Source organism: Lepeophtheirus salmonis, chromosome 9 (genome assembly GCF_016086655.4).
Source record: "Lepeophtheirus salmonis chromosome 9, UVic_Lsal_1.4, whole genome shotgun sequence".
In the NCBI taxonomy this organism is placed as follows: Eukaryota; Metazoa; Arthropoda; class Copepoda; order Siphonostomatoida; family Caligidae; genus Lepeophtheirus; species Lepeophtheirus salmonis.
Genome location: NC_052139.2, coordinates 7,913,257 through 7,928,204, shown reverse-complemented (window position 1 = coordinate 7,928,204; position 14,948 = coordinate 7,913,257). Strand labels below are relative to the sequence as shown.

The 14,948-nt window shown below is 31.3% G+C and overlaps 1 protein-coding gene across 2 annotated transcripts in view; it reads right to left on the bottom strand.

Annotated features, from left to right (window-relative positions):
* The window catches only part of LOC121124580 (uncharacterized), a 131,550-nt gene that overhangs the window by 30,940 nt on the left and 85,662 nt on the right, over positions 1–14,948 (bottom strand). For both annotated transcript variants that reach the window (XM_040719737.2, XM_040719738.2), the window contains one exon: positions 5,541–5,801. In XM_040719737.2, the coding sequence (XP_040575671.1) occupies positions 5,541–5,780 (240 nt within the window). In that variant the 5' untranslated portion in view covers positions 5,781–5,801. The remainder of the gene's footprint in view (positions 1–5,540; positions 5,802–14,948) is intronic.

Below are 14,948 nucleotides of genomic sequence, written 5' to 3'. Positions count from 1 at the left end.
CTAGTGTGGGCTTAGGGAGGGGAAGTGAAAGAAAACAGGAAGCAGTTTGTGCCACAATTCATCTGCAGGCGATTCACCAATATAATATCCCCTATATGGCTGAACATTGTTCTTTCTTCTTCTCGCCCACAATAGCTGAAAGGGGGGAGTAAGAGAGAAGGGTTTGTGACATGATAAATATGGTGCTGTGCAAATATGTACATAAAAGTATGTTGGAATTAGCTTAATTAAGTAAACACTTTTAAACCATATAATAAGATTTAAAGTTGTAAATACTGATGCTAATAGTTAAATATTGTTAAATGCCCCACCCAAAAATAATACATATAGTATGTTAATTTTATTTTACTGAGCTTGTCGATAGCTACCAAATATTAATTCGAATTTATTATTGTATGATGTATAGTACTTTATGAATAAATAATTGGGGGGGGGGGGTGAAGGAATTTTGAGATGAGTATTATCTGAAGATTCAGCCCTAAAATAAGTCGTTTTTCAATGCCTTAATTTTAACCCCTTGGCATAAGACCCAACTTAGTCCTGGTACTTAAAATGCTCATCTTTTATCCTGCTTATACCCACACAATAGAGTTGAGGATCGGCATCGGAGTAATTCTTGCCAATGTCTTTATTCATTTTCTTCCCTCCCTCTTCTCTTGTGACAGCTGATTGCAGCTAATCTAAAGAAACGTCATGTTAGCTAAGCTGCTCCAAGACAAACTTTAAATGGTTAGGGTTAACACGTTGATTTTCATTTTTTAACATCCTCAAAATACACACAATTTTCATCATAATCTACACTCTTTACCAGGTTCAGTTTTAGTCTGAAAAAGGGGAATGTGTTCCTATCCCACAGTGTTTCTATCCTTTTTAAAAAAGGGTTCAAAAATTAGCCTTTTGAACTTTTAGAGGATCCATGTAACCCTTTCCAGCAAAGGAAAGTATCATAAACTGTACTCTTTGAGTAATAAAAATGTTCCTGATTGTAGTACCCACGTGAGCTAATTCAACACTTGTATCTTTTTGAATATAATTTTCCACCTTTACAAATGTTTGTTTATTAAATCTAAGAGAGAGAAAAAAGTTTGCAAACACATTCCAAATATATATATATATTACTAGCTATGTGTTCTATATAAAGTTTTTGACAAGGTTTGAAATAATACTGATTTATCATATATATCTTTTTTTTTATATAAAATTATTTGTCTCCAGAAAGAGCAAGTGCCGTGAGTGACCCTCTAAAATTGGCCTTCCTCTATAGAGACGAATACTGCTTGAGTTCTTCAAAATATAACAATAAGAGGAACTTCTGTTAAGGAAATATTTCATGCTTTAAATGGTAAAGGACTGGACTTTTCTCTGCATTGATTCATTGACAGAACCATAACAAATACTTCCCCATTTCGAAACATGAATGGAGAAACTATTTAGGAGAGACAATGTTTTTTCTGAAAAAATTGGAAAAGAGATCCCAGCAATTTTTTTCCCAAAATGTAAGTGAATAAATAAGGAGTCGAGTGTCAGAGACATTGTCTGAGAGGTACAAAGTTACCTTATAGGAAAATCATTTTCGCTTTATCTATATTGGGCCCCATCCATAAATTATTAATCTTACCGTTACAAAAATAGCAAGCATACTTTATAAATTTAAAAGTACAAGGTCTCCTTTACCAGGGGATATTTTAGATTTTGTATATGAGATATGAGTTGTCTATTCAATTTATAATTCCATAGTTTAAAAAATATCAAGAATAATAATAAATTTATCTCATTTTTAGTTAGTAACAACCTTCAAAAGACAGCTGTTAAAATTTCATGACAATCTGTTCTTTAGTCTGTGAGTTATTGTGACTAAGTGTGACGCTACTTTTGTTATTTCCAAAACAATGGATCAAAAAAAAAAAATCGTTTCTCAATTTTAAACTGCTTTTTGATGAAAAAAATACCATTCAAGCTGAACGATGGCTTAAAAAGTGTTTTGTGGACTCTGTTTCATAAAGTGAATAAAAAAACAATATAAGGAAACCCAAATTTGAACGAAAAAAAACACACGTATTTTCTTTGTTAATCCCGGGACTTTTCAGCCCATATGTTAATGTAAGAATTTTTTTTTTAATATTGTATACTTAAGAATAGATAAATTAAAATAAAGTGGTACCTAGGTACAAATAAAAAAATACTATTTTGAAAATGAAAAGTCAATAGTTTTAAATTACAATTAAAACTATGTATATTCATAAAAAAAGCTTTGTTTGCAAAGGGGGATCTAGAATAAATTTGAAAAATCTGTAAAGTACACATTGCCGGAAGTTTTGGGAAGCCCGGTCGACCTTGTGCAGATCCAGCTTTACCATTGTAGGGGTAAAATACTCCTTTAGGGTTTCCAAAGACGACTAACACTAAGGAAAGCCCTCATGCTCGATCCTCCCTTAAACATCATGGGGCCAAGCTGTTTGCAATCCACAAATATGGGCTCCAAATTTGTGGACGTTTTTTGGTCAAGAAATCCTGGACTTCTCTGGCCTTGTAGTTCGCTGTTATGTCTTGTTAGAAGGTATAATTCTTCCTTGGGCTACTCCATTCTTAAAGGGAATGTAATTTAAAAGTGCAAAATCAGAACCAGTAGAATGGCAAACCTAAATCCGAACGAGGTCACCCTGGCCTGCCAAAGCTTCCTACACCGTGTGGCTGAGGTTATCAAGAAAGGCGGATCTCATTATAAATAATTATATGAATTTCATTAAAAGTAGTTTTCAAATTCATAAAAAAAATATGGGTTAGTTCGTTCGATATATGCATTTAAAGATTTTCCCAATTTATCCTGTATAACTGTAAATGAAATCTAAAGTGACTTTTGAAAGTTTCTAAATGTATCAAGTAATAATATCAGTGCTTTTTCTCTGAATTATATTTTTTTGATTCATGAATAATAGAATGGATCCATCATGCCTTTCATTTGTATATGTATACATATGTTGGAATACAAATTCGAGGCTTATACATCTTCACAAGCATACTTTGTGATATAAGAAGAATTTTATTTGGAAAAATAAGATTGATTATTTCTCAACTTGTCTCTAGAAAACTTTAGTTTCTAATAACATCCTTATTTAACTTTTGGTTTTGGATACTATATATTTCTTATATTGAGACTTGAGAGAGGAAGGGGAAAGTTTTCTATTATTTTTTTTCTACATTCTTATTAAAAATATTTTTTTAAAGAAAAGCCTATGAACAGATTTCATATGAACTGCTCCAGAATTTGGGGGCAACAGATGAGAGACATACATTATTATGACACTATTGTGAGGAGAAGAAAGGAAAGGTCGACGCCATTATTACCAAAAGACAATAAATAACATTTGCAAAAAGGACTAAAAAAGGCTTAAACCTTGGAGACATAATCCCCATTATTAATGTATACATCAAAGTTATTAAAGAAAGGAACTAAATATTTAACAGAAGACTATTTACTACCAACGTTATTTAATTTTCAAATGTTATTGGGTTGTTTTTATCTTTTATATTGTTTTTCTAAGAATTTAAAATCTATTTTATATGGATTGGTAAGCTTCTTTATTCGACTTTTATCAAAAATGTTTACATTTGCTTCAGAATTAAGCCTGAAAAAAGTAATTTTTTTTTTTAAATTTCACATTCTTTTATTAAGATTATCATTTTTGGCTAAGCGCAACTTGTGACACAGCCAAAGAGTTAATAAGAATAATTTGTTAATAATAATAATAGCAAATTGTTCACATAATTAATAGAATATAAACAATTTTTGAAAACTACAGAGACAAGTCTATCAGGTCCAGGTTTTTAAACCTTTTAAACGATTTAAAAACATATCGAATCAAAGAAACAGTTATATACTTCGTCCATCTTGCGTTCATATTTTCAAGTAATACATTCGGACTTCCTTCTTCCTATGTTTCATCTGACTCATGTATAATTGAGTCACCGAAATGCCCTCTCACTAAATCCTTTAAGTCATCCATTACCGAAATTTTTATTAGTTAACATTCCTATACTCGGTCCATTATGACCATTTTATCGTTTTATTACAGGTGGTATTGCTGTGCAAGTATTCAACTCCGTTCATCTCTCCAGTTCGATTACCTTCCCATATTCTGTTTTACATTTGTAATAGTCAACTCTATCGTTAGTCCGTTGGGTTTTTCTTACTCTTCGCTCAATCTTGTCTGTTCTTCTGTCCATCATGGTGTAACTCGTTTATATTTTTTGTACGCAGTGTTACCAACTCATTGGGAGCTTCGACGAGTGAACTCGTTATTTGGTTGGATAGAAATTCTAAAGTTATTGCCGATTATTTATATTAAATTTTAAATGCTCTTACTGTGACCATATATAATCCTCGTACCGAGTTAGATCAAAATAAGTTTTGAAGTTTACCTTTGATTCATAACGAAGTTTCTTTCTGCTTCCTTCAAAGTCATACATAAGCTTATGGAGATTTGGGTTTCTTCCAATCCTCCCTCTCACACCACTCTCAATTTTCCTTATAATGCTTTCCAGAGTCCTACAGTCCCGGAATATGCTGAAGATCTTCACAATGTTACCGAGTCTCATTAAGATCCTTCGCGGTAAGGAAGATCTCTCACAATATCTGATATTATAAATACATTTCCGTTGGATCCGGAATGGTCGTGAGATATTGAAATACGTTTCCCTTATTCAATACTGTAGCTACAAACTTTTTGCTGAAGTCATATTTAGCTAAGATATCATCTTCATATTACTATAATAAGGACTTCCTTGCCTTATAATTGGTTTGATTGTGCATTTCAGAAGCTAATTTTTGGTCACATTTACTAAGGGATGAATATTCTGTGTCTCTAATTTATCGTCCATTGTTCTTAATCCGAGAGATGTCTTAAAATTTTGAGAAGCTCAGCTTCCTACTTTGAGCACATGAAATTAAATTCTAATAAATTTCTATCCTTTTTAAAGTCCCTTATTTTCTTGGGGTGTTATATTCCTCAGTTTTGAAAAAAATTTGAGTATATATTTCGTCCTCCTTCAACTGAAATTTATCATTTACCTTAATTATTCTATAATATACTATTGTTTTTTTTTTTTAATTTTTCTCAAATGTTCAAGAAGTTATTAATCATTATTAATTTTTTTGGTGTCTTCTGATCGAGGTTTTCTGTTTTTCTGCATGTTAGGATTTAAAAGGGAAATCAGACGCATATTTTTGTAATAGAAATTCATTCACTGATCAATAAACAGTTCATGTGATTAAAAAATATATATATCAATTCATCCTTGATTTGAATAGAACGTATACTTTTTTAATTAAGAAATAGTAACAATAAAATAAATTCTGTATGCTATCTATTTTTTTCTTCTTCCAAAAATTTGTTTTCATTATGATAGTGCGACGTAGATTATCTTGATAATCAAAATTTATCTTTGTATAATATGCATAAATATTAATTTTTTCCTCCATATTTTAAAAGCTTGGATATATCCTTTAACGTAGTAAAGTAATACATAAATCATTATCTTACCTTAAAAAGTCTATTTGAAATTGCAACAGAGTATTGGGGTCTCTCATCATAGGGTGTAGTATCCTCTTTTTGGCAGAGACGGATGAGTCCACAGGCCATAGCAGCAAAGAGGATAAGGACAAAAAAGGCTATAGCTGCAAAAAGAGTCATGGGCAAGCCTTGTTCGTCATTGCCTTGAATTAAAGTCCAATTGTGCGTATATCTTTCTTCTGTTAGATGTGTCCAAGTATTGTTCGACATATCATCTTAATTCCTTTCTTTCTATTTAAAAAATAAAAACATTAGTTTAATTGCTTTCATTAGTGTTTAATATAACATATTAATTGTTCATCTTACTAATATTGATATAATTATAAGAAAGTAAACTATTCCATTTAAGGAATAGTTTAACTAAAAAAAGCTGGAGTTACCTATTTGTTAACCTATATCGTGCAAAAACATAAATTTCTTTTATTGATGGGTGGCAATCGGATAGTAGAAGTAGTAGTGGGGTAGGCATGGTTTCATCCCAAGGCAAGATTTAAAAGTTTTCTTAGATATATTGCTATCATACATTGGAGTAGTGGGGAACTTAAGTTTGCAATTGAAAATAAATATTACAGAAAAATATTTTGACATATTATTTAATAATAATAGTTTGGGAAAAATTAATTTAGCATTTTTTGCTTTATTTCAAAACTTTATAGAAGTGTTAAAATCATCCGACTGAAGCCAAGTATGCCCTGTTCTGTTTGATGACTTGTTACCAACGAGAAATACAACTTCATTATGTTCCTTGCCAATAGAAGGCCTTGTCCCTATTAGCAAAAAATTTGGACAGCCAATTTTTACAGACCTCTATTGAGGCTAAATTTTTACCCCCAAGTGTGTTGGCCATAGACAGTAAAAAGAGTAGTCACTTGGTTCCCGGTCTGGACTGTAGGGTGGGTGCATGAGAACTTCTCATTCGAACTCCCAGAGCTTCTGGCGCGTGATCAAAGATATGTGCAGTATGGTGTTGTCTTGATAAAACACGATTATTCTCCTATTCACCAATGCTGGTCGTTTTTGTATGTTTGCCAGCTTCAAACCTCTTATGGAATTAAATGCGACCACAGATATCAAAATGCAAAGTTGAGGCCTCCATTCACGATTGGGGGTTAGGATATTTTAACACTGAATCCCTATGGAAATCCTTAGACTAATTAAAAATTAATAAGACTTTGAATCCCCTGGAGAAATATTGTACATTTTGTAAAATCGAAGTAGAGTCCTCTCCCTATTTATTATATAGTTGTCCTTGGGTGGTTCCCCTCCGTAAGGCAGCAGAAGGTTTAGTGTTCAGCGCTTTTGAAATGGTGATTTCAGAGAGCGACTGGCTCATAATGATGAACCATGCAGTGGAAGAAAATATGTAGTTAGAACGCATCATAACAAACTTCCTACAATTATTTATCAACATAAAGCGAGAAGTAGCTGTACCATACTACTGTTCGTAGATAAATTAGACAATTATATTAACCCAACTTTGATGCACATCGAATTTTATAATATTTATTTACACATACGCGCTAGCTTTGTCTTGCTTTACCTGTAGTTTCGTTCTTATTTTGTTAATATTTCACATAGGAGACTTTGAAGTTTAAAAGGTAGTTAAAAATTTAAATTATTATCATGTTTCCACTTTTAACTTAATTAGATTTGTTCTGTTCTTACTTTATAATTGTTAATTTATTTTAATTGTTTTGTATCAAGTTAAAATGTTACCTCCATAAATGGTAGTTACATATAAAAAAAATGAACACATGAGTTTTTATAAGTCAAATTCTGAAAATTTCTAAAACACAAAAAATGATTTTTTAAAATCATTTTCATATTTAAAAATTTCCAAAATTCTTTATAAACAAATAACTTTATGAATAATGTTGTAAGAGATCTTAAATTAGTTATCGAGGTGTCAACGGATGTGTTTTTCCTGCGTTCTTATTGTTTATGAACTTTAACGCGATAAATATAAGAAAAAAAGGGATAAAATTTGGAATTAAGATGTACTTATTAATTTAGAAATAATTTATTCCCTACAGTTTATAAAATTAAATATTCCTTTTTCCCTCTGCCGTTTCTTTTTTCGATCATGACTTTAATTTAAGTATAAAATATAAGGATAAAAAAGTATTTAAATTGCTTTCCAATGCTTAAATGTAAAAGTTGTACATTTGAAGATGACGTCTCTATTATTGAAATATTAAACTGTTTATCATTTTTTGGATAAATCAATGTATTTTAATGAAACTTCTACCTCCTACTCACAGATACTCAGAGAAATTCCATATTCAATATCCGTTGTACTTGACGCACTGATCACGAATTTGAAATAGGTTTTTTTGTGTTAAATCTGGGGTTTGAGTAATTTTAGCCTTTTTATAGGTTAGAGCCATCTTTTGAAAATGTGAAAAATCTATTTAAAATTTTCAGCTTAATAATAAGGGATATCAGACTTATGAAATTTCGTCAGATGATAATTAATAGATTTTGTAAAGGCTATGATCTTCTTAAATGTGATACTTTAAAAACTGAGAGGATATTTACCAAATGATATTATGAAGGGAAAAAATTAATATCGTATTTCCCACCCCTTTTTTTAAACCAAGGATATATTGTTCATTACTGGTCAAATCGGAACATATGATAAAACGTTGTAAAGGTGTAAGGATAAACTACAAACGATTTTTCTACAGTATTGTGCTTGCCAGTTCTGTCGTGAATTACTTTGCATCGAATATGGAGGTCACAAAAGAAGAAATTTTCCATATTTTAGATCTTTACAATCTAAAATACAGAAAAGCGTGTCGAAAGCGAGCAAGAAAATTTGCAATGTTTATGGGGTCAATAGTCTTTATGTTCTTTTTGTACAAATGGGGTTCAATTATTTTTTTTCCTCAATTTTACCCTTCACTCTGCCCTTTACTGTGAACAGCACGACCATTTGAATCTTGCAATCGAACAAAAACGGCCAGTATCCGTAAAAAGAAGACAAGACATCAATAAGGTAACGCAAGACCGCACACATCTTTGATGACGTATAAAAAGCTCTGGGAGTTCAAAAAACAAATTTTGTATTAATCCACTCTACAACTCAGACCTGGAGCTAAGTAACTACTACCTGCTCCTGTATATATATACTTAATGCGCTCGGTGGTGTAAATTTGTTTCAATAGAGGCTTGTGAAATTTTTTTGTCCGAGTTTTTGCCAATAGGGCACTTTGCTAACAGAAAGAGTATGTTGTTGTCAAGTATCGATAGTTCTGCTTATTTTCCTCTTAGCAGTTTCTGAACGTTGATTGGTTGGATTAAAATTTGCTCTTGTTCTGCAGTGAATAATTCCTTACAATCATTGAATAAAAGCTCTATAGTTGGGAATAATTGTCTAACTACAAACGGATTCTTCTTTGAGGAAAAGCTGCGTGAGACAAAAAAAGTATGGGGTTGTTCTGTTCGGTGTAAAAAAAAGTATCAATTGTGGACTTTGATTGGTTTTGTATATAGCTCATCACATACATATCTTATAAAAATAATTGTCAAAAAAAGAAGAAATATTAATTGATGATATACCCAGTTAATCAAAATATTATGTAAATATATCTGTTCTCAACTTCCCCCTTCTTGACTTGCCTTACAATATCTAATAGTATTATGTAGAAGTCATTTAGTTGTTTTTCATCATCAATGAATGTATAAATTTGGTATTTTTCTGTTGTATCTTATTATCTTCACATATATATATACATACATATTTTTTTGTACATATGTACAACTAAAAATAAGATCCTTTCACACCTACATTATACGAAAAATACTTATATTTCGTGAGTTAATTTGTAGTATACGTAATAAGTATGATAAAAGGTTGTAGAGTGTGACATATGGTGTGCTATGTACATGGCTATAGCAGTAGTAACCTTTTTATTCCTATCTTATTTATACACCCCTGTAATATTTTCCTATATGTTTAATAATATAACTTTTACTTCCATACTTCATCAACATAATACTATTATTTTACTACCATATGTATAAAAGTACAGTAGAAGAAGATGTTAGTATTTGATCCCTTGCGGATTTTATAAGTTTGCCCACTCTCCCATTTCTTGTGTTGGAATCATTTCAAGACAAATCCACCTCTCAAAAACAACACCATCTTTGAGTTTTATTTTGCTTTTTTTTTCAAATTTGGTACATATTCTAATACTAGTTAAAAACTCAAAAATCCAAAATTTCAGACATTTTTGTATTCCGGATCAGGATTGAGAGGCTTCTAAAATTTCTGCCTTGATGCCACGTACCCTATATTCATAAATCACTGTAGTTTAAATGTTTTAGAAGATATATATCTATTTCAAAAACCATTTCATAAATAATTGGTTTTTTTTCTTTTGTTGTATTTCATTGAATAAGCCAACCAAATGAGTTTTTATCCATGAGGTCACAAATTCAGTATTTTGACGTAAAAAAAAGACAGCATGTCCATTCTCCATTTATTTTAGATATTAAATGTTTTTGGAGATGCATTTGATTCCACTTAAATACTACAGAATAAAATATGCGCGTAGGGTGAGAAAATATCTGAATATATATACTAAATAATATACTTGAGTTTATTGCGTTATATATGCTTGGTTTTTAGCATGTAGCAATTAAGTGGACATTGTCACACTAAAAGACTCATTACACGACCAATTAAAGTGCCCTGTCCTGTGAGAAGGAGGTTGTTGCCCAATATTTCCCGGTAGATAGCTCTGTTCTTTGTCCCTATGATGCACCGATGTCCTCCTTTCTCGTTAGCATAGAAACACCCCTAAACATAATGTTTGATACTTGGAGCAAATACAGTGGAAGAAGTAAGTATTTGATCTCTTGACGATTTTTAAGTTTGTCTACAGATGACAATTTTCTATGGACTTGAGGTCTCGATATTAGCCATGCACTCCATAACCTTACTGTGAATCTTCTTCATTTTTATTGCCCCTGCCTGAGGGAAGTAGGCTCTCTCCCAAGATATCCTGGTACATGGGCCATCCATCTTCCCATCGATAAGTTTAGGTCGTCCTTTTCCCTTAGCAGAGAAACAACCCCAAAACATAATGTTTCCCCTCCTATTCTTGACGACAGTGGGGGTGATGTTCTTTGTGGTATACTCAGCATTTTCTACCTCCAAACACTTTTGGCTGGAGGGGCTGTGCCCCGGTCCCAAATTCAAGAATGTTTTTTGTGACAAAGAAATTCTTTCAAATCCTTGGGCAGAGCAAAAATTTTAATCTTTGATATTTTTCCTAAAAGTTCACCAAGCACCTCCCCAAAAGATAGAATATAACTCACTGTTAAAATAAACCTACTTTCAAATTATAGACTGTTCTTTTCTTTGTCAGTTAGGAAACTTACAAGATCGCCAAGGGACTAAGTACTTATTCTCTCCACAATCTATATGCCTCTGAATAGTCCCTTTCGTTCAAATTCAATTCAATTTTATCGTACAATTGATAGTGTTAATAGAATCCTTGGTTATTATTTGTACTTTGGGATATATAAGTAATTCCTTTCATTTTTTTCCCCACTATTGCCGTTCGTCTACTCCTTCACGTCAATCCCCAATCATATTATCATTTTTCTTTCCTTCCGATTTAAATGTACGTAAGCAATACGCAAGTTCCTCATACCCCTTTCTATAAAGCTTTAAGCAAAAACTAATTACTATTCTATAAATATAAACCATATTTCATGTGCATGGATAAATTTTACAGTGAATGAATTACTTAGAATATATTTATCTATCACTGTAATTATAAGTAATGTAAAATCCTTATAATTAACTAAGAAAAAAGATAAAAATTGACAGGAATATTTCATATTTCCCAACTTCCACTCAGCTCTTAAAAAGACATGCAAAATAGAAAAGCTTCTTTATTCACTACAGCTATAATCCCTCTAGGGCCTTATTAGAAAAGAAATCAAAGAGTCCCTTTTTTATAAATTTATTTATAAATGGTATAAAAACAGGTACCTATTTTTTTCATACTTCATACTTGAGCGAGCATCCTTTCATTCCGATTCTTTTAATAAATAAATACTAATACATATTTGATTCAATTATCGAAGGAATGGATATGAATATTATGATTTATATCATATCAAATGGAGTAAAATGTAGTTTACATTTTTATACCGGGTGCGGCGAAAAAAAAACTACATTTCTTTTTTGATCCATAAATCAATGTTTTTGTAAATGCAATAAAATTGTTCCGTTCAAATTCTAAAATTAAACACAAAAAAAAAACTAAAACTATCCGACATGAACATGATGTTCCACCAGGATGGTGCGCCTGCAAACACGTCCAAAAAAACCCAGAAGTGTTTCGAGGACAACATGCCTTTCTGGCCAAAAAAATGTGCCCCCCCTAGTCATCAGATGCCAACCTATTGGACTAAACTTTTTGGATGCATGTTGAGTCCAAGCCCTGCACTGTCTGTCACCCAAAAATTAACAAACTCAAGGACACTGTCAACCTGCGCTGGAAATGCCATATCTGAGGACTACATCTGCAACGGGTGCAAGGCCTTCTGTGGCCACCTGGAAGCCATCATTGCTGCCAAGGGGGGGGGCGACATTGATGATTTCGGGTAACCAAGACATCATACTAGCTATTTTTATTTTATTGACATACCCTATTACAACTGTTTGCTGAAATACATCTTGATAAAGTTCTAGGTGGAAAGTGTAAAGATTTCTTCGCTGTACCTGGTATTTATAAAATATTACATTAGGTCCCTATCTTCTTTTAGTGGTGGATATATATAAAGATACTCTCAGGTATGGGGTGACAAATATGTTAATAGGAACAAATATCCTTTTGATTTCTGACCTGTTTGATTTTTTTTTACTATTGTTACCCATCATTGTTAGGGATGTGATTTTTGTAGCTAACCTGATAATTTTATTATTATTTTCATGCTCTACAAAAGTACGATCCCTAATCATTTTTTTATTGAGGGCATGTGAATCCTTTTTACTTAGAGTCTCTTTAATTCTTTGCATTTTATTATTTGGCTGAAAGGTCCGAGCCTTAACAAAGAAAACACGATATTATTTGTTCCAATTTTTTATTATTATTTTTTTTTTTTTTTTTGCTTTATGGAGCCATGGCCCCATTACACTTTTCAATCAATTTTTCCCTATCAAGGAACTGTGTAAAATTAAAAGACTAAAATAAAATATTTCTTTTCTCTAACCTAATATGTAAAATAATGTATATATGTTCCAATGTGTACAGCTATACCTGCTGTACACGCACGATAGATGTTGTATCCCTTTTCATACTTAAAATGGAACTTTTAATGAATAAAGAAGATACATTGGCTATAACAAAACGTGCCCCTCATTCTCAATTTCTAATCTATATTTTCAAAATGCTCTTATTCAGTTAAGAGCAATTTCTTACTACATAATAGAATAAAGGATTAAAATAATCATTAATGTAAATCAAATTGACTTTGTCAGTGTCTTTTCAACTTATCAAAAGATTTCATTTTTATTATTAAAATATGTGACAGGAAAGGTAGTTTTTTATTTTCATCATTTTTCGATTAAATTTTAATTATTCCTTGCCCTTGTACATTTATACTTGGAAACTCTGAATACATTTTCAGAAAAAGATCTTATACTATGTAAGATAATTTTATATAGCAGTGTGTATATAATGTTATAGCAATTTATTTATTCTCAAGATCAATACTTTGATGAAAAATTTATCTATTTATGAAAGTAAGTGAAGGAATTAAGTAATTGCTTTTTAATTGGATTTAACTAACTCAATAGAAAGGTACATTTTATTTATATTTTCACAAATCTGGTCCATAGTAGTATATTTATCACTAAAAACATAGACATAAAAAAGTTTCTTTAGGTGCTTTCTCATTTCTAAATACTTTAGAAATCAATAAACTATATAGAAAATAAATCAACCATATAATGGTACTAATTTATTGAATTGACTACGCACTGTTCATGAGAGATATCACGAAAAGAAGATTTAAAACAGTTTCGACATGATAAGTTATCTTTTATTTTCTTTTTATTGTCTATATATATGTGCTGTTCAGCATACGGGTACTACAGTGCTACCGGAGGAAAGACAGAGATAAGAAAAAGTCACTATGCTGCAAAACCAAGTCGAGTCTCAAGTCTTTGGCCATACATTCAAGTACTTGAATATTCAAAAAATACCTTTACACTTGCCTAAAATAAATTTACGGAAAAACAACTCCCTCAAAAGTACAGCAAAATATCATTTGAGGAATTGTTTCTGGAAAGCTCCGGTAAAATACGAGTATGATTTGTTCGTATGTTTTATATTTTTTTAACTATAATTTAAAATTTTTATGCCCCACTGTATTTTAGATACTTTTGTTGAGTATAATAATATATTTATCAATTTATAATTTGAGATATAACCTTGTTATTCAATGAAAGGTTGCGTTGTAATATAATTTCTAAATTAAAAGTGAACAGATGTGCTAGGGTATAGGATCTGGGATCTACCAACATAAACATAAAATTCACAAAAACACTCATATCAACTCAATGGTTGAACCTTTGGTGAGCAACTGTCAACTGATGCTAGATAGAAGCTTTTATTTACGAGTGCTGTTCTATTCAGGTTGATGCCGAAAACTATTCAGACCACCCTCGTAAATGTGCTATTTTGTACTATGTGGTTACGTACTTGTGTAACTATAAAATAACACTTACCAAGGTATAATTACTATATTTTTTCGTGGGATTCTAAAAACAAACAAAAAGACAAATCCCATTGTAGCCAACCATAAATATTTTGTATATACCTACAAAGATATAAAAAAGGAAATTGAGGAAGTAACTCAATCTCTGTTCCCAGATATCTGTTGTAATATCTCCCCAGATGTCAAATAAATATATCAAAATACCTGAATGGTCCTTTTCTTCATTTTTTTTTTCGTATAAAAAACAGATATTGAAACTGAAATGGGAAACTCTAGTAAGTACAATTAGTTTCTTTTATATTTTGTGAAAAGAAAACATCGTTTATTAAAGTATGAAAGCACAACATTAACAGGAGTGAACTATCTGTCCAAATTATTGACTGTGTGTTCTATTACGTAAATGGCGATCGAAGAAAATAAATATTTTTGTTTTGTTATTAATAACTTTATTGAACATCAATTGCGAACTAAAAAATGTCAAATACTAAAAGTATTTGAAAAGATTCAGATCTTGTGATAAGGGAGGCTAAGCGTTCACAAAAAAAAGAAAAAAACTAAACTAAACTAATGGTTCACTTTTTCACCATGTCTGCTGTCAGGAGGTGTGTTGTGTTGGTCCTTATTTATTCGCTCTAG